Source organism: Dacryopinax primogenitus, assembly GCF_000292625.1.
Source record: "Dacryopinax primogenitus strain DJM-731 SS1 chromosome Unknown DACRYscaffold_16, whole genome shotgun sequence".
Lineage (NCBI taxonomy): Eukaryota > Fungi > Basidiomycota > Dacrymycetes > Dacrymycetales > Dacrymycetaceae > Dacryopinax > Dacryopinax primogenitus.
Window position 1 is genome coordinate 487,892 of NW_024467213.1, and position 18,725 is coordinate 506,616.

An 18,725-nucleotide genomic window follows, 5' to 3' on the forward strand; every position below is an offset into this window, starting at 1 on the left:
TCATATTGAGGTCATGCACAGCCATGCACAGCAGGTCACCTGACCATCCAATCCTTCCAGCAGGTTCCAGCACATGCCAAGGTATACCAGCTACTTCCATGTCATAAAGGCTTAGTCATGTCTCTTGACCAAGCAATGAGCTGGTGCCCTGACAGAACCTCCCCTTTGTCGAGCTGATCAATTGGCCTGGACTGCTCACCCCAATCACTGCTGAGCTCCAGACTCTGTCAAACTTGGTCCCTAATCATAATCCCAATGTTTTCTTTTTTGATGCTCTGCTCAAGAAGAATACCAAGGAGTTTGGTAAGTCCCAAATTGACTCTTTCACACATTTCCTCCTGACTCTGCAACAGCATTGCCCTACATCCGGTTCTAAAAAGTCAATACTCTGGCTGAATGCTCCATTCCTCATCATGAGCACTTTGGTTTTGTACTTGGCTTCCCAACCCTCTTCTACCCCTTGAATAACACGCTGAACCTGGAGAGTGCTTGCCTCCTGATCCAAATTTGCTCAGACACTGTCCAGAAGGGTGAATGATTTTTGCAAGATGGAATCTATTCTTTGTGATTCCATTCCCATCTACAGTCATGCAGACTATGATTGTCTGGATGGTGGTAATCTGCAGCAGCATCCCTGGAAGGGAACAACCAATGACTTGGTCTGGAAGGCAGCTTATAAATGGGATTTTGTCCCTAGTATGCTTTGTTTGGTGAGTTCTTCTCCTCTGCATGCTATTGCCAGCTCACTCATTTGTTTTCCAGAACAATGCTGCCAATCATGTCCTTGGCATCAGGTGGCATTTCCAATTCTACTGTCTGGACGGTGTTGGTCCCAATGGTCATCCTGAGAGTACTACCTTTATGGGAAGGAAGTCCTGGCATGACCCTGCCCTCACCCACACTCTCAAATGCATTGATTACCTCTTCCAGACCAGGATTGCCTACCATCTCCATGACATGAAGACTGATCATGCTGGTGGCTTCAACAACTCCAGAAACACCAAGCCCATCCAGACTTATATTCCAGATGAGGACCTTGACTGGGTGATGGAGCTGTTAACTTGGGCCAAAATAGAAGATGCTCAGGGCAAGGAGTCCACACTCAAAGTCCCATACTTCCACCTTGATGCCTTGCCTCAGGATTGTAACCTGTGGCATACTCTTCTGGATGACATCAAAAACACCCTTTCCAGCTGGTTTACCACCTATTGCCCCTCCTCTGTGGACCCTTACCTTCAGCAATCTGCATTTGAGCTCACACTGTGTTGTTTTTTGTTTGAGCATCCTGACTGCTGGGCAGGACATCTTCACTTGCTGTTGAACAATCATGTGCCTTGAGACAGGTGGGGGAAGTGGATGGAATCTCTGGTGAAGAGAAAGTTTCCCCTTGATTCAGTCCTGAATGTGATGTACTGGTGCAAGGTTATGGACTGGGCAGATGGTGACTGTATTGGCCTCAGCCGCCGTCATCAGATCCAGCCTGGTCAGGAGGATGAGGATGAGGAGATCCTGCCTTCTGTTTGCATTGAGTAGCACATTATTTGATCACCTGTGTGTGCCAGACTTCTCCATAGTAGCATTTCCCTCCAGTTGGAGGATGTTCCCTTCCCAACTCATGCTAGTATTGCTTCCCTCTGGATGGAGGATGAATGTCATGTTCTCTCAAAAATGAAAGAATGCCTCCTGTCACATGATCACTGTTTGTCTCACAGACATGTTTCAGGTTTCATGCACAAATGATCATTGTGACATGGACTAAGGGGTCTTCAGTTTCTTACACATTGCCTTGTCTACTCCCGACATGAACCATGGGCAGAAGACTCAGGAGAATTGTGTGTGACATGCCAATGCCCAGCAAGAGTCAGTGGTCATCTCTTGTGCTCTGGATGAGAGCATTTGACAAGCTGCTGCCTGATGTGGCATTCAGGAAGACATGATGAGGGACCATGTCCTGGGTCACCAGAAGGTTCTACATTTCAAGCAGTCCCAAGCACCCAACCTCAAGAATGCTGCCATAGCTTTAACCTCTCTGGACTTACAAGCACAAGGTAAGCTTGGATTTTGCCCGATTCTCCATCTCAACCTCTGGGTCAGGACAGAAATTTTCCATCAACAATCCTGAGCATGAAGCAGCTTGGTGACATTGACTCCTCCAGCTGAAATCTGATCCTAATGCAGCAGCTGAAGGTATCAACCTTCTGGTCACAAAAAAGGAGACAAATGCACATCAAGTCTGGGTGGCAAGAAGATCTCGAGCCTCAGATATGATGGCATTGAGTGTTGTGCTCCAGAGAGAGGTTTGCCATTTCTCCCCTCCTGACATGACCCCCCCTCATGCTACCTGACAGGTACATGCCTTCAATTGTCATACTCAAGGTCACTTTTTTGGGTTCCTTGTGAAGGGTACCCCTCTTGACTATGGCGACCCTGTCTTCTTTGGGAATGAGATTGGGGAAGCCTTTATCCAGCATCTCCTGGGAACCTCCTCTCAGGATATCACAAAGAAGTTTGATTTGTTTGTCTCAGGAGGTGGCTCCAAAGGTATGACTTTCCTCCCTTGTTCCAGTTCCGGCTGGCTCATCCCTGCCTCAGGAGTGGCTAGCAGCAGGCACAACAAGAAGACTGACCTTAACAAAAGTATCCGGAACTTGCTTTTGGCTTTTGCTCTCCAGATCACAGCTCATTGTCCCTCAGGAGCAATAACTAACAATGAGAATGCTGTGATGCAATATGTCTCCTTCAGGAGACATGTTGAGGATGCATACAGCATGACATTGGATGGATGGCCAGGTGTTGGGAAACCCGTCAACCCCTCCATTCTCTCAATGGCAGAACTCAAGGTTCTGCACACCACTCTGATTGAGGGCACATGTCGCTTCTGGCCCATGGAAGCTGCTGATCATGCATGATGATGCACAGAGAGGGAACTCAAGGTGAGCAAGGCTGCTCAGAAGTGGGCATTGCAAGCAGCACTTCCTCCAGACAACCACTTTGGCCCTTTGGTGGAGACTGTACCTGGCTCCCAATGCTTCTCGCCTGAGCACCCTTCTGTCCTCCTGCTTCCAGCCCCTGCTGTTCCTCTTGTGCCCAAATGGCCTGAAGCCTCTTCTGGTCCCGGACTTCAATATATGCACCTCACTAGGTCAGAGTTGATGGGTGTTCCCACACATCATTGGGACCAACACTCTTTGTTTGTCTGGCAGTAGTATACTTCCCCTTCTTCATGAATGCATGATCCAGTGGAATCTGGAACATAGCATGTAATGACTCCTGTGAGCAAAAGTACAATCCAGAATGTACTGTCTAATGACTCCTATGAATGAAACATCCTTCCCTACTCTGTACCATTATCTTCCTCCTCCTTGCTCAGGACAATCAGGTCCATCAATGCTCCCATCTCATGATCCACTGCAGTCATATTCTCTGCATGAGCCAATCTTTTCAAGGCTGCCTTCCGGCATTCCCTTGTGCAACAAGCACGTTTGAGAGACTTCTTTTTCTTCAACATGCTTGCAGCATTCTCAATTGCTGTGGAAAGGTGGTGATGTTCGAGACATGCCTTCCTCATTCTGTCAGGACATCATATCAATACTTTTCCCTTAGAAATGGAATGAATGTTCCCTTACCTCGTGACAATGGATGGGACTGGCTTGCCTGGATGTTGGCCCCTCCCTTGAGGAGGCTCAGTCCATGTCTCTCTGGGTGAATGATTGGCCGGCTTTGTCATGAAGAAAGCCTCGTGCGGCCCTGTTGTCATGCTGACTTGGATGAGAGTTTGGGGACGTGTTGAGGGGGGGTCACTCTATTGTCATTTGTGAGACGACACATTAGTGCATCATCATGTTTGTTGTCGGGTCTTTCCACCGGTCACGCTTCCGTGACAGGTGCAATGGCTTTCACATGACCTCTCAGGGGAATCTCTGATACTTCCGTGGGTGATTGCTGGATATTACCCGACTCAGATTTTGCTTCCAACTGATGCTAACTAGACTCCGCGCGGCATCTCATCTCAGGGTCTACCTAGGCGGATTTGCCATGAGACACAGGTGTTCCAACAGATATCGGCAAACTCTCGCATCTCGCTGATGCCCCCACGTGTGCTTAGAGAGTCGAGTGTATGACAGCTTCATGTACTGGTATGATACACCATAAAGATTTCCAACGGACAAGCCAGAAGCCTGCGGTTGAGCCTCGGGTGTTTGATCAATTCTTCCATAAAGATCCCGCGTGAATTCATGAGAAAACCAAGTACCTTACGATTACAATAACGCCCAGATAGGTTAATATCTAAGCCTCGGGCCATTTCAAAATATAGACTCGCGTATGATTGAAGAGATGACAGAGCACAGCTCTTCGCGCCCACTTAATGCGTCATGACCTGGGTGATGGTCGCCTTGTGCATCCCAGCGAGCCACGTCTTTGATGTCCAAGTACGGATACGCTTGCCCCAGAACATGAATATGAGCAAGCAGAGGTTGTTCGCGAGCAGGATGGCCATGAACACGCCCGCGATCATGACTGCATAACCGTGCTCAAGGATCCAGTTGAGGAGGTAGATACCCATGCCGAAGGAGATTGCTTGCTTGCCAAGATTCATGGCGATCAGCATCTCGCTTGTATTGGCGTAATAGGAGTCGATGGCATAGGCGAGGGTGAACGAGAAGTAGAAGTATGAGCCCCATTGATCCATCGCTACGCCTATAAAGTACCCGATCCAGTGTAGGTTCTTTTCCGCTGTGAGTCCGTACACCACCAGACCGGCAGGGGCAATAAGCATCGCGGGGAGCATGACGGAGAGCCGCATCTCGGCTTCGCGCACGCCATCGTTCTTGCGCGTGAAGTAGGCAGCGACACGGTCGGACGAGAAAGTGAAGGGGGCTGCGAGGAGGTAGCCAATTAACGAGGCAACTGCGATCAGGCCTGCGTTTGTCTGAAATACGCGTGATAAGTTCAAGCTCCCTTCACTGGGAAACATCCTTCACCTGGCTCCAGTTATAGGGTGGCGCGGTGATCTTCAGCGGGAATGTATAGTTGAACGCAAGCGCGCCCAAGCCAATATAGATTCCATAAGTGGTCACTACCCACAGCACTGCCGGAACGAGGTAGTACGTAAACGGCCTGAGCATGGTCATAAAGAACGGTGCCTCGTGATCGATCGAGCTCCAGGGCTTGAGAGTCTGAAGAAAGCTCTTCCGCTCGGGGATATTGGGGGTGGCGTACTCGATCTGCTCTGCGGATGGGATGATCTTTTCCGCCGAAGGCTCGTTGAAGGAGCCTGTGCTGCCAGAGGGGCCGGCAGGCTGCACGGTCGTAGAAGGATGGAAGGTGCCTGGGTTGGAGGAAACACGTTTGTATGCGGTCTCTTCTACGAAAAGGAAGGCGAGGATGAACAGAGCGCCAGCGAATGCGATCTCGACGTAGAAGTAGAGCCGCCAGGAAAATCCGCCTGTAAGCATATACCCTGCATATAGAGGTCCTGTTGAGCCCAGGCAGAGGCAAACTGTAAGACAGCATCATCAGAATAGAACCTCTGGGGAAACCCACCAAGAAGGCAACATACTGGTGTAGTAGCCGATTCTCTTGCCGCGTTCGTGGAGGAAGAAGATGTCGTTGACCAGTTGTACGGGAAGGGCTTCGCATACACCCGAACCAAAAGCGTGGATAATCCGCGAGGCCATCAGACCGGAGAAGGTTGTACATTGTGAACTCGCGATGAGACCGACAAGGAACTACGCGGCTGGTCAGCACCCGTGCAGAAGGGGGTGTAGCATAAGGGAGGGGCAACGCACGAAAATCAAAGAGATCAGCATGACTGGTCTTCTCCCGATCTTCAGATACAACGGTACCAAGATCAAGCTTCCAAACCCGTACACCAGGTTGGGATAGGAAATCAGACCGCTTGCAGTGTTCGGGTCCACACCGAACTCCTCAGCGTAGATGCCGATGTAGACTGATGGGCCGAGCAAGGCGCTGTTTCCCAGGAAGGAGTAGAGAGAGCAGATGATAAGAATCATCGTTTTCTTGTAGTTAGGCCACTGGAAAAGGAGAGATGAGACTACGTCCTGCGTTCGCAAGGGAGAAAGGAAGTGAAGAACGTACTTGGAGAGGATCGTTGGGATCTTCAGCAGGTACAGGGAACAAAGCCTGCCCGTACGACCCCTTCGTGTCATCGCCCTCTGTTAAATGCCAACATAAGCACACGGTGCTGACTTTACTGAACGAACCTACCCTCGGCTTTCATGTATACCGTCCCGGGGATGTCGCCTTCATGCGCGTGACTAGACAGACCAGTTCAGCTCACCAAGATCTTCTGTACGAGGAAACTACACCGACCTCCTTGCAAGATGTCTCGGGTGCTCTTCATGGTGGTGATGGTACTCCATCTTTCAGCAAGAAGTAGAAGAGTCCGTCCCACAGCGCAGGAAACGCAAGTCAGGCCTAAGACTGAGGGAAGGGAGGGAGTGAGCCTTGAGACAATGCACTTCTGTTCCCGAGCGCCTAGAAATACTCTGCCAGCCCGAGATAGAAGGTTGTGATTTGCAATCGCCCGAGTAATAACATAATCTTTTGGCAGTCTTGGAGATTCTTTTCCTGAGTTAGTTGCCACATCCAGCTCGAAGGGCGAACATGCACGGGGACACGGGAGTATCGAGAGGGTATTCTGTTTGTCCTTGCTATTGAGCCGATGCTTCTACAGTGCTGTGATTGGCCACTCATTGTTGGCTGGCGACGTCTGCGTGGGTGAAAGGTAACCAGGTATGGCTATATGCGCGTGTGCCTTCCCAAGGGCGCACCGAGCTGTCATTGGCGGAGGCACATGGGCGCATCATGTGTTCCGGAGCCGATCCGTGTCGGTCACCTCGGCGGTCAGAACCTCAAGAACCGTATCCACCTTCTTCTCGTGTTTTCATGGTGTCCCTGTCCCCACATGGATGAATGGAAATCGCGCCCTCTCCCCACATTTATAATTTGCCTACCCCACGTCCATGATCATCTCCGATGATGCGAATGACCACTCCGGGGTAAATGATTGTCTCTCCAGGTGCGGGGACTTGGCGCATTTCGTAAACTGTTAATTCAGGTTGGAGGCCTCGAATGAAAGGATCCGTGTTGTGTCCAGACGCAAAAACCGAAGTACCTACCGCCGGCGCTCAAGCTGCCTGGATACACCCACATCGGCCTGCTGATCGCCCCCGATCTGGGTTGATCGACCCCGATCATGCTCAATGCAGGACGTAAAGGAACCGATGCTTCGGATAGGAAGCAAGAGCAAAAAACGGTATAGCTCGATCTGACTTGGCATTTGTGCCTCGTCTCGTTCTGCGGAACACACGTCGTGCATGGGTGCATGGAATTGGCCTCCTTATTCCGACGAGGTCTCCAGGGCTAGCCATGGTACGAATGGAATGCTGCCAACATCGCGAGAGCGGAGGTGTTTGGCAGTGTTGTAAGTGTAAAGCTTACTCGTCTTTGATGGGCTCTTTCGGTTGCTGTCTTTTTTGTTAGCTGACCGACCAATTTCCACCTAAACGGTTGCCGCGACCGGTTCCCAGCGGCCGCGCTATTTGGACGGGAATGGCATTATCTTCTCCAGCCTCATCTACAGCCCTACAAGTCCATCTTCTCATCCTCCCACCCCGGATTCTTCTCCAGAATCACAAGGCCCTCGAGCACACTTGCATAAGGCAAATACTCTTCTGTGGCCAGCTCTGCCCGCTCGGCCGTGGCGAGGCGCACAGGTGTTTGGTACGTCTGGAAACCGGAGATGGTACGTGGCTTGCCGGCCTGGCCGACGACATCTACTGCTTGACCGACGCGCACGGTGATGGGGAGTGGGTTGAGTTCTTCGTCCAGTGTGATAAAGAATCGTGGGTACATGGCGAGAATGAGGTAGTACAGCATCCAGTGGCTCTTGTCGAGGACGACTGTACAGATATAAGTCACGCTCACAACCTATGTAGGATGAAGACAACGTACAGGCTTTTGCGTCAGTGAAGGCTATGAGAGTCGCCAGGATGCCTGCAACAGCCGGCAAACTCATGAGTCCTCGGTCTTGGTAGAAGGGGTTAAGGGTGACGGTGCCCTTGCCGGCATGTACCAGACCCTGCGCGACTCGCGTCACGAATAGGCAGTCTGGCTCCTTGCCATAGTAGCCCGCGAGCTGCCGAAGCATCTGGGCAAGACGGGCGTTGTTGGTGCCCGCACCGATCAAGCCCATGGCGAAGATAGCATTGGCCGCCACGTCGAGGTCAGAATCGTGCGAGTACTTGGAAAGGGTATCGAGCAGAGGAAGTTGGGGGTTGGATGTGCTTAGAAGACCGAGGGCAAGGGGAATGGCTTTCCGAATGATCGGCTCGCCGTAGTGCATCTGACACGCTTTTAGTAAAGACATGTGTAGAGAGAAGCGGTCAATCATACGAGATGGTTGAACGTCCGCAGACTCATTTCTGCCCCAACATCCTCTCCCATGGCAACTAACGCAATACCCAGCACCGCAAAGGCCTGGAACGTATCATCGTCTTCCTTCTTTTCTTCTTCCTTCTTTTCCTCAGTAGCCGTGCCGTCAGCTGGCGCTGAAGGCGCGGCTGTCTCGTTGGTGCCATTCGGCTGTGTGGCCGCACCTTCTTCCTGCGCAGGCTCAGCTGGTGCTTCCTCTTTCTTATCCTCTTTGGTGATATGATCGGTGCAGTAATGTAGCATTTGCTGGACTTTTAATACGTTCGACGTGCCGGCATACGCGCAAATATCGACCAGGATTTGGGCCTGTTTGGCGAGAGAATGTTCAATCGCACGGAGGGTCTCGATCGTGGCGTCGGCGGCTTCTTGTCGGCCTTGAGAAATTTCGGTCAGTCAACGCCAGAACGCAACATACAAAGAAACGTACCAAGGTAAAGTAACGCGAGACCAAGCGCCATAAATCTTGCCCACTTATCCGTCAGCTGCGCAGCATCCCTCTCCATCATCGTCTGGAGGATGGTACCCGCAATTTCACCGTTGCAGCTACCCACAAACACGAATCCCAGTGAAAGCGCCGCCAGTGCAGCAAGTGACATGGTTAATGTCTCATCCGCTACAAGTGGCAGCAGAAGAGCCATTATGTCTGCTCGGTGAGTGGAAGCATAGGCGAAACCAAGACTGCAACATGGTCAGTGGAACTTCAGAGACACAAATCGTCCAAATACGAACCCCACAATTGCCCCGGTCCTCAATGGTACGCTCTTGTTCTCGATTTGCTCGCTAAGCAGGGCAAGCGGAGCATCGATTTCCGTCCGGACGCTTGTGTGCAGAATACCCATAGCCATAAACGCACCAGCCTAAACAGATAACTATTAGAAGGGTGTATTTCTCCTTATGCATGAGGATATACTTTGATGTATTCCTCGTTGGAATAAGTATACTTGTCGATGTGGGTTAGACCAACCTCTGTGTCCCACAGAAGGCTCGCGCCCAAACTGGCAGCAGCGCTCATCATACCTATACACAAACTGATTACAACTTTGAGACAGAACGGGATGAGCATAGTACACACCGTGATCCTTATTCTTGTATATCCAACTCTGCCCACCTTCGACGTCCACCATCATCTTCTCGTTACCGAAGCCAACATTGACGAACGCATTCACAAAGGTTCCAGCCAGGTTTTGTCTTGCACTGTCGACACCCTGGGCTGGTACGCTCCTCGCACTTGACGGCTCGAGGTGGCTCTTGTAGATGTCTTCAAGAGAACGCGGGTCCGTGACGCCCAACTCCTTGCCAAATGCTTTGAAATGGTTGGTCAAGGTCGTATTGGTCAAACACGCTACGAGATCGTCAGGCAGAGCACTGAGAACCTCATCGGTCGTCGTTTCTTCGGGGTTTTCAGCGAGCCAAACAATCGGTATTTGCGAGCGTGCGATGATGAAAGCGAGTTGCTGCTTCATGTGCCTGTGGAGGGGTCAAGGAGAGAAACAAAACAATAAAACGAAAGTGCGTACACATTCGCGGGAGCATTGAAAACCGACCGCACCAAGTTCGCGTCATTTAACCGTACAGCAAGTGCCATGGCATCGGGGAACCGAGCTTGACGGAAATAGATATCGTGAGCCGTGCGAAGGAACGCGATATCGTCTGGGGGGATAAGGAGGTTTACACAGCTAGAGCAATCATGTCGTCAGGGTCTGGATGTACGGGCATGCGTCGACACGCACCTGACCATATACCTGCCAACTCTGGCGTAGTTGACATTGTCGACCAAGTGGACCAGCTTCTCGACACATTCACATTCCGAAAGCAGATCCACAGCATCTGCTTCAGCGTTATGCCCAAGGAACCATTTTGCACACTCCTCTGCCAGCTCCACGAGCTTCTGCATCTCAGGCGATGAGACAGATGTACCCTTCTCTACTTGAGAGGAGTACTCGGTACCGAGTTCGGAGGCGAGGTGAAGCACGTATTCGTGGCCCCAATCACCTGGGGCAGAAGGATGTGGGGAGTCAAGTCGGTAGGAAAGGGTGGTATGGCCGGCCAGAGGAGTGGAGTATGTCATGGAAAGGACGGAAAGGATGTCAGCAAAGAGGCCCTACAACAGCAATGAGTACCGTATGTCAGGATGCTGAAAATAGAGGCACCTTATCCTCAACAGACCCGGGGAACTTCTCATATAGCTCTTGAAGCTCGGGGTAATGAGGCCTCAAGAACTTGAGCGGCTTGGGAACGGAGGTCATTGAGCTGGTCGACGTCCGGATCAGCACACGCATTGTCTCTAATGCGGGCCGATATAGGCTGTGATCAGGCTCCTACATTTGCATGAGCATACAACAAGACGATCTAGAGAGAAAACAAACTCGTAAACGTTCCACAAGCATTTCCAGTTCATTTCGTAGTTGTAGATCCTCCTCGCTCTATTGATCATAGTCAGCATCACCGCACTTCGACAACTGAGAGCACACGACATGCCAGGTCCTCGCCCTCGGCCTTGTCATCCTTTCCATCTACTAACTTCTCCTTCTCTTTTTCCTTTTTCTTAACCGGATCTTCCGAGTGAACAACAATGGTGGACTCCTCCTTGATCGGCATGCTGAAGTCTTTTAGTGAAGTGTATGCAGAGGAGGGTTGGTACAACGCGCTGAGCTTAGAGGCTCTCTACTGAACGCGCGTCCCGCACATTTTGCTTCCGCTTGTGTCAGTCGCGTTGACCATCACCGCCGTCGCCGCTCTCAGACGCCTGGTATTGTAATGGCCATTATGTGACAGATACCCTTTTGCTTGTGCTTCTTGACAGTCTTTAACTGATATCCCGAAAGTGCTATACCAGCTCTGGTCTCTTTAAGCTGCGGAAGCGGTACCACTTTCCAGGTACCGCCCCGACCTGCGCGTCGCGCAGACGCCCGCAGCGTGCCACACTTTCAGCGACTCCTATCCCGAAGCAGCGCATACATATACAGCTGGCATAACTGGACTGTTGGGACGACCCTCAGATACCGGGTTCAACCGGTGAGCTGGCCAAGAATGTATCGATATCGGGTTACTAACACCATCAAGCAGATTCTTGTCTGCACCATGTTAAGCTCTCCCCTAGACCGCGTTCCAAACGAAATCTGGTTCGACATCGGCAAACTTCTTCGGCGCGATCGACCCACCCTTCTGAGTCTGTCACAGACCTGCAAACGTCTGCGAAGCTTGACCATCCCCATCCTTCTCTATCATGTCGATTTGGACCTTATTGAATCACCTGGTCGCGCCGCGTCTCTCCTTGCTATGCTTGGAGACGAAAGCGAAGCTGGGAGATTTGTTCGCCGGATGCACCTGAGAATATCTGTGCTGCTACTACCAAAGGAGATCTGGCGTCTGCTCAAAGTCATCGCCGTAGAAGATCTTGTGTTGTCTTCGTCAATCATCTCCAAAACGTTCTTTGACGCGATCTTGGCGATCCCATCCCTGCGGAGCTTGGCCATCCAAAGCTGCACCATATTTCCCAAGGACCGCATCCACACTGCGGTGGCCGACAATCGCTGTGGCGGCAAACAACTCGTGTCACTCGAGATATCGTGGCAGGAAACGTCCCGCACCCCAACGTCAGCCGCAATTCTGTCACATGTCAACGTAACAAATCTTCACAAACTCAGTTTGGATGGCGCCGCTTACAACAGTTCCGCTGCGCTCGATTCCTTGCACATCATATCTGGAACCTGCTTAACGTCCCTCCGCTTTCCTCTCGTCGAACGTGCTTCGCAGAATGGGGATCCTTACCTACTTCTGCACGATACCCTGATTAACCAATCGCACATTCGGTTGCTTCACCTTCACCCTAAAGTCCATATTTCCTCGATCCCCCCGGATGCTCTGCCTTTATTAGAGGAGTTCAAAGGATCTTGCGAGCTGGCAGAGATGTTAGTTCCTGGTCGGCCAGTCACATGGCTCTCCATCACAACGACAAGCAAGTTCGGCGATCAGCAAGGAGATATGCAGGAAACCTTCCAAGCCTTTACCAAGTCCTCAAGGCACCTCTTATTCTTAGAATTTGAAGAGATGTACGTCGATGAAGAGTGGATAGTGGATCTCCCCAGATTATTCCCACAACTAGAGGAACTACGGGTCCAATCAACCAATTATATATCAAAGGTCGAACCTGTCTCTCCTGATTTCTATGATTTCCAGCTGACATCACCCAGGGGTTCTTGGGAAACGCCATGCCAACACATCTTTCAAAGATGAAAGCATGCAAGAGCATACGCTTCCGTTGCCGAGGGGGCGGCTCACACCCTTTAAATCTGCTGTACATGCCAGACGATGCGAATGCCAAGTGGGCGGAGCAAACCGTGCTTAGATGGGGTCAGCGAAATCCCACATTGCAAGAAGTTTGGCTTGGCCGCTTGTCGTTGCTCAAAGTCGCTCCGAATGAATGGAAGATCTATGACGAATTCCATTTCCGTGGACCTGCCGAAGCTTACAACATTCCCTTGCTTCTTCCTGACAGACTTCCTTAACTGTGTTGTATCTAATTCAACGCACTTCTCATGATTTCACTCTTGTGTACGAATGGCACGATTCTCGTAGAAGCGCTGTCTTAGAACCCCAATGACGTAATGGTAACAAAACCAATATTGACGCACACGCTTCAGTCCGACACAGTACTATTCCTACATCTCGACAGGCGTCAAACCTCATACAGGACAACGGCACCCTGTTGCAAACCAATGCACAATTGCATTGCTCGGATTACAGGAATATCAACTACGCACCAGACCCTTCTAAAGACATCAAGACAACCCAACTCCAAGTACCTGCTGCATTGACGTCTGATCTACGCCTTGACTCGATCAATGCCCCATAACTTGAGTGATGGTGCTCTTGTGTACTTGTGCGAGCCACGTTTTGGACGTCCACACACGGATACGCTTGCCCCAAATCATGAAGACGAGCAACAGCAGGTTATTCGCCAGTAGGAGACCCGTGAATACGCCCGCGATCATCACTGCAAACCCGTACTGCAGGATCCAGTCAAGAAGGTAGATCGCCATACCGAAGGCGATCGCTTGTTTTCCGAGGTTCATGGCAATCAGCATCTCGCTCGTGTTCGCATAGTAGGAATCGATCGAGTGAGCGTAAACGAGAAATAGAAGTAGGAACCCCATGTCTCCATTGCCACGCCTGCGAAATACGCAAACCAGTGCAGATCATTTTGCGCCGCCAGGCCATACAAGACTAGCCCGGCCGGTGCGATGAGCATTGCTGGTAACATCACAGAGAGTCGCATCTCTGCTTCGCGGACACCGTCGTTCTTGCGGGTCAGATAAGGTGCGACGGCGTCGGAGGAGGAAGCGAACAGTGTGGCAAGAGAGTAGCCAATAATGGACGCTACGGCGATGAGACCAGAGTTGGTCTGTGTATCCTGTAAGTACCTGCCTCCATGTCCAGACCAGATGCACTTACTTCGCTCCAATTGTATGGAGGCGCCGTGATCTTGAGAGGGAATGTGTAGTTGAAGGTAACCGCGCCGAGTCCGATGCAGATCCCGTAAGTTGTTATAACCCAAAAGACAGCAGGCACCACGAAATACGTGAACGGACGGATCATCGTCATCAAGAAGGATACTTCGTGGTCGATCGAGCTCCAAGGATTAAGCGTCTGGAGGAAGCTCTTTCGCATAGGAACAGCGACAGAATGGATGGTATCGCCCGGCTTCTCTTTTGTAGGGCTATCGACCGTGCCGTTGTTCGGTTTCTCAGCGTGGTCTTCCTGTGGTGTAGCTCGCTTGTAAGCGCTCTCTTCCACAAAGAAGAACGCGGCAAGTAACAGTGCACCGGCAAAAGCAATCTCGACGTAGAAGTACAGGCGCCAGGAGTATCCACCGGCAAGCATGTAGCCGGCAAGCATGTAGCCGGCATAGAGCGGACCGGTGGCACCCATACACAGAGAGACTGCAGACAAGGTGAGATCAGTGTCTGAGACTTCAGAGAAAAAATCCAACATGTGTAGTACCCAATGCGCTTGCCACGCTCGTGCAAGAAGAATATGTCGTTAACCAGCTGAACTGGAAGCGCCTCACAACGCCAGATGCAAACGCGTGGATGACTCGCGAGATCATTAGGCTGTTGAAAGTTGTGCATTGCGATGCTGCAATAAGTCCGGCGAGGAACTGCAAGATGCTTAGTCGCGAACACTAGATCATGCCCGTAAATGCAACTCACCACAACGAGGGAGCCGAGCATAACTGGTCGACGCCCAATCTTCAGGTACAACGGAACAAGAAACAGACTTCCAAAGCCATAGGCAAGGTTGGGATAAGAGAGGAGTCCGGATGAGGTCGATGGACTGACTGAGAACTCCTCTGCCCAAATGCCGATGTACACTGACGGGCCAAGCGTCGCGCTGTTGCTGATAAAGGAATATAGGCAGCAGATAATGAGAATAATCGTCTTCTTGGTATTGTTCCACTACCCAAGATAATCGTCAGTTTGCTTTGCATAGAGTCCTTTGCAGAGTGGTACACACTTGTAATGGATCATTTGGGTCATCAGACGGAATAGGGAAGATAGCTTGACCATAAGTACCCTTCGTGTCATCACCGTCTAGAGCAAATGATCTCTAAGCAGGCGATGGTGACGTGGTACAAGCACGATTACCCTCAGCTTTCAGATACACGCTTCCAGGAATGTCGCCCTCGTGTGCATGACTGAACTGGTATCAGGTGGGAGATGACGACCCGCTGAATCAAGAACATACCTATGCACAAGATGTCGCGAATACTCATCATACGTCAAAAGGTCCATCTTTCAGCGAGAGAGAGAGAGAGTCAAAAGACACTGAGTAAGACTGCACAAATGCCATGTCTTCTTGAATACCCAGAAGTATCAAGCCTGCAAGAGAAGACGCGGAGTCTATGGCGGCCGCAGGACTATCTCGCGCTAGAAGGTGCGCATTAACTTCACGGGAAGAGTCCGGAAGCATCCAGACAATCGGGAACCGAAGATATTCGTCAAGAAGACCATTCTAGCCCAAGCTCCATCCTTTCGCGTACAAGCTATACTCTGCAGCATATCGGAGTTGAGTTGCGATGATCCATAGGAATTGATGTTTCCAACCTTCTCTGCCGGCGGCTGATCGACCGGCGAGCCGGGTTGCACAAAGTCTGGTCCTTCTTTTCCTCCGTCGCCGACGGAAGGTTGAGGCACTGAGAATTAATGTCGACAATTCTCGAGTGTGTGACTTTCAACCCGAACAGGAAAGGACGAAAGAGAGATCTAGAAGCTTTGAGACATGCGAACTGAATTACCCCCAATCGGCTGTTCGGGTTTGGGACCCGATCTGAACCCGCCAGCTCGCAATCATAACGCCTTCACTTAACTTGCTTACACAAAATGTTTCTCAAAACATCTTACTCCTGCTTTTGCTCTATTATTGCTGTAAAATCGACATGGGAAAGAAGCGTGTACTTTGTGGTTATGGCATCGATGTAGATGCGGTCTCCGGATGGTATGACGGCGCGAAATCTGCCGCTGATTAGCGCCCATCAGACCCCAGCCCTAACCCGATATGGTAATAGGATCAACACGCAGAACGGCGACAAGGCTGATGCTACCAACATTTCTCGGGGCATTTTTGGTGCCACCGTGGGCGTGGATCGACTGCTTGGGTTGTGGAAGAAGTACAACATCAAAGCAACTTTTTTCACTCCCGGCCATAGTATCGAAACATTCCCGAAGCAAATTGCCAAAATTCGTGACGGTGGCCATGAAATGTTCGTATCTCTCTCACGTGATTATCATAATGCTAAATGCAATAGCGCAATCCACGGCTATACACATGAAATCATGACCAAACTCACGACCCAGCAACAGAAAGACGTCTTGACCAAGTGTGTGGATGTCATTACAGCGTTCACCGGCAAGCCTCCTGTGGGCTATACTGCCCCCGGATGGGCGACAACCAAAGACACCGTCCGTCTTCTGGAAGAAGCTGGCATCAAGTACGATCACAGTTTCATGCACCATGACTGTCAGATGTACTGGGTGCCTAAGATGGATCAGACATGGGTGGAGACGGACTACTCGAAGGATCCTTCCCACTGGATGAAGCCGATGGGGGAACTCACTCACAGCAACGTTGTCGAAGTCCCTGCTAACTGGCATCTGGATGATTGGCGTAAGCGACCGATATGATTTTGACAGTGGCCAGGCTGACTGGGAATCAGCTCCTCTGAGCTACGTCACGGGCAGGCCCTCGGTAAGTATTCCAATCCTTTGTCAGTGGCAGAATGCTTGAACTAACAGCATTCCAGCACGGATTTGTTGACCCAGATGTCGTGCTCAAACTCTGGAAGTCGCAATTTGACTTCTACTACCGAGAATACGACACGTTCGTCTTCCCCATTTCTATCCACCCTCAAGTTAGCGGCAAGGCCCAGGTGATGCTCCTGCATGAGAAGTGAGTGCATTGTAATCTACCTCGCGATAGATGTTAATCAGGCATATAGACTGATCGAGTATATCAACACTCACGAGGGAGTAGAGTGGATGACTCTGGCCGACATGGCAGAAGAGTTCCGTGCGGGCCGTATAGAGGGATATCATGTTGAAGGTGGAGCAGCAAAGGGAATCCTCGACGACTGATCAATGTTATCTCGGGTTGACATGTAGAATGGAAAGAATAACGCATGAATTAAACGTCATCTTGTATTGTTTCCACTAACCCAGGTGACACAGTAAACTGGACTACAGCACGGCACATCACACACCAAAGCTCATCCTCAGCTCCCTCGCCAGATCATTCGCCTCCTCATCTTCCTCCTCCTCAGGCTCATCTTTCTTCTCCTGCTCACAACGCTCACAGTCGCATTCGACACCCCACTCTTTCAGTTCCTCCTTTCTACGTCGATACGGCCACGTCGGGTTGACGTATGTCACCGTGAGTTCCTCACCCGGTTGGATGTCCCGATTCGCAACGAGGGCGATGCGAGAGCTGGGGTACTTTTGTGCCTGGGCAGCCGGTGGGTGCTTGACTGCCATGTTGGGGATGCAGCTGTGGTTCATATGGGAATGCAAGAGGAAGAGTCCACCATGCGAGTCGAGATCTGCACATGCATCAGTCAGAGTGCAACCTGACCTGAGGAGACTCACTCAGTGACACCCGACCCAGTCCACGGAGGAATCCTCGGTACGAGAACAACTCCGTCCGCACATCCTCTGACAGCGTCTTCTTGACGATCTTCCTCAGTCTCGTCTGCGCCGCTTTATCCGTCTCTGGAGGGCAGAGAGTGGTGACGAAATGGTCGTAGTCCATATTCCACAGCGCTCTGTGCCTCTCTTGCGTGAACTCCCACTCTGGTAGCGTCTTTGCTCGATCTTCCTGGTCGAGGGTCGCGAATGTTCCCCATGCCTCTAGCATATCCTGTCCTTCAGAATCGGAACGCTCGAAGGCGGTCATGATTTTAGCAACAGCAACCGCGAGAGCAATCACCGCGCGCCATTGCTCTTTTCGTGCAAAGTCTAACAGGTCTTTCGAAGGAGGATTGCGACCGCGGCAGAGCAGAGAGTGACCACCCTGCTGTGCACGCGTTAAGCAAAGACGAGAACAGAATGCTGCGTTACAGCCGTGGGATATGGCAGGGCACGAGACTGCGAGCGTTGGAGGTGCAGGTATGAAGGGAAGTGCACAGTATTGACAGGCATTGCCAGATTGCTGAAGGTCAAACACGTCCCTGCGAATAGACTCGTGAGTACGAGAAACTCTAGTGTCTTGACATGACTCACCAGTCTGCGGCATGCACGAACGGATCCTCCCTCCAAAGCGCCTCCCCTTCAGCGATCGGAAGCTTAGCTACTAGCCCCTTTCCCTTCTGCGGACTAATGAATACAGCGTCGATTTTATCGGAAAATGTCGTGATGTCAAGATGCGGGTTGAGCTTCGATGCGGGGTATTTGTTGGTTTTGGTGTCAGTGTTCTTTATCTTCTTGTCATTTGTTGCCCCCACGGCTCCCCCAGACAGTGCGAGCCCCTCAGTCTGAAGAAGCTTCTTGAAGCGTTTTTCAGACACTGTCCATTCTGGGTGCTCTGTCAGGAGAACAGCAAGCAATTTTGCCGCTCCCAAGGTGGGCAGCGACGCCCGAAGTGTCTTTACGACAGGTATAAGTGCATCGTCTGGTGGTGAGACGGCAGAGGACATTCCGGTGAAGGGTGTTATTACAATCACGAGCCTGACAAGACAAAGGCATGAATGAAGGTGCACACGACTTGAATTGCGGAAG

The 18,725-nt window shown here is 51.1% G+C and overlaps 6 protein-coding genes across 6 annotated transcripts; 2 read left to right on the forward strand and 4 right to left on the reverse strand.

Moving 5' to 3' along the window:
* Positions 1-4,363: 4,363 nt before the first annotated feature.
* Positions 4,364-6,383, reverse strand: DACRYDRAFT_90443 (MFS transporter; the record flags this gene model as incomplete). The annotated part of the gene is made up of 7 exons (XM_040776952.1): positions 4,364-4,930; positions 4,983-5,500; positions 5,561-5,729; positions 5,790-6,035; positions 6,100-6,176; positions 6,229-6,278; positions 6,334-6,383. The coding sequence occupies 7 exons, from the start codon at positions 6,381-6,383 to the stop codon at positions 4,364-4,366; spliced, it is 1,677 nt and encodes a 558-aa protein (XP_040626228.1).
* Positions 6,384-7,572: 1,189 nt separating this feature from the next.
* DACRYDRAFT_23902 (26S proteasome regulatory complex non-ATPase subcomplex Rpn1 subunit) lies at positions 7,573-11,077 on the reverse strand. The gene is made up of 12 exons (XM_040773451.1): positions 10,936-11,077; positions 10,824-10,880; positions 10,608-10,775; positions 10,188-10,558; positions 9,975-10,133; positions 9,530-9,924; positions 9,368-9,474; positions 9,187-9,314; positions 8,885-9,135; positions 8,419-8,831; positions 7,978-8,368; positions 7,573-7,925 (listed from the first exon to the last, which is right to left on the reverse strand). Exons 1-12 carry the CDS (start codon positions 11,053-11,055, stop codon positions 7,609-7,611), a joined length of 2,877 nt encoding a protein of 958 aa, XP_040626229.1. The 5' UTR covers positions 11,056-11,077; the 3' UTR covers positions 7,573-7,608.
* Positions 11,078-11,267: 190 nt separating this feature from the next.
* DACRYDRAFT_23903 (uncharacterized protein) lies at positions 11,268-13,075 on the forward strand. The gene is made up of 3 exons (XM_040773452.1): positions 11,268-11,472; positions 11,524-12,600; positions 12,651-13,075. The coding sequence occupies exons 2-3, from the start codon at positions 11,539-11,541 to the stop codon at positions 12,963-12,965; spliced, it is 1,377 nt and encodes a 458-aa protein (XP_040626230.1). The 5' UTR covers positions 11,268-11,472; positions 11,524-11,538; the 3' UTR covers positions 12,966-13,075.
* Positions 13,076-13,298: 223 nt separating this feature from the next.
* DACRYDRAFT_110052 (MFS transporter) lies at positions 13,299-15,251 on the reverse strand (the record flags this gene model as incomplete). The annotated part of the gene is made up of 8 exons (XM_040768989.1): positions 13,299-13,629; positions 13,680-13,861; positions 13,912-14,399; positions 14,461-14,617; positions 14,670-14,915; positions 14,974-15,050; positions 15,105-15,154; positions 15,205-15,251. 8 exons carry the CDS (start codon positions 15,249-15,251, stop codon positions 13,299-13,301), a joined length of 1,578 nt encoding a protein of 525 aa, XP_040626231.1.
* A 644-nt stretch (positions 15,252-15,895) lies between these two features.
* DACRYDRAFT_69775 (glycoside hydrolase/deacetylase) lies at positions 15,896-17,132 on the forward strand (the record flags this gene model as incomplete). The annotated part of the gene is made up of 6 exons (XM_040775909.1): positions 15,896-15,954; positions 16,025-16,219; positions 16,265-16,623; positions 16,673-16,704; positions 16,760-16,905; positions 16,955-17,132. The coding sequence occupies 6 exons, from the start codon at positions 15,896-15,898 to the stop codon at positions 17,088-17,090; spliced, it is 927 nt and encodes a 308-aa protein (XP_040626232.1). The 3' UTR covers positions 17,091-17,132.
* A 60-nt stretch (positions 17,133-17,192) lies between these two features.
* DACRYDRAFT_82463 (SET domain-containing protein) lies at positions 17,193-18,643 on the reverse strand (the record flags this gene model as incomplete). The annotated part of the gene is made up of 3 exons (XM_040776570.1): positions 17,193-17,551; positions 17,598-18,178; positions 18,231-18,643. 3 exons carry the CDS (start codon positions 18,641-18,643, stop codon positions 17,208-17,210), a joined length of 1,338 nt encoding a protein of 445 aa, XP_040626233.1. The 3' UTR covers positions 17,193-17,207.
* Between the last annotated feature and the right edge of the window lie 82 nt (positions 18,644-18,725).

What these genes read in the sequence shown, in the direction of transcription:
- DACRYDRAFT_23902 (XM_040773451.1), bottom strand. Translation starts at nt 11,055, where the DNA reads ATGCCGATCAAGGAGGAGTCCACCATTGTTGTTCACTCGGAAGATCCG. An exon ending in CCGGGTCTGTTGAGGATAAG is followed by an intron (nt 10,559 to 10,607) that starts GTGCCTCTATTT and finishes TTGCTGTTGTAG; the next exon opens with GGCCTCTTTGCTGACATCCT. An exon ending in TCTCGCGTTACTTTACCTTG is followed by an intron (nt 8,832 to 8,884) that starts GTACGTTTCTTT and finishes AAATTTCTCAAG; the next exon opens with GCCGACAAGAAGCCGCCGAC.
- DACRYDRAFT_23903 (XM_040773452.1), top strand. Translation starts at nt 11,539, where the DNA reads ATGTTAAGCTCTCCCCTAGACCGCGTTCCAAACGAAATCTGGTTCGAC. An exon ending in CAACCAATTATATATCAAAG is followed by an intron (nt 12,601 to 12,650) that starts GTCGAACCTGTC and finishes GACATCACCCAG; the next exon opens with GGGTTCTTGGGAAACGCCAT.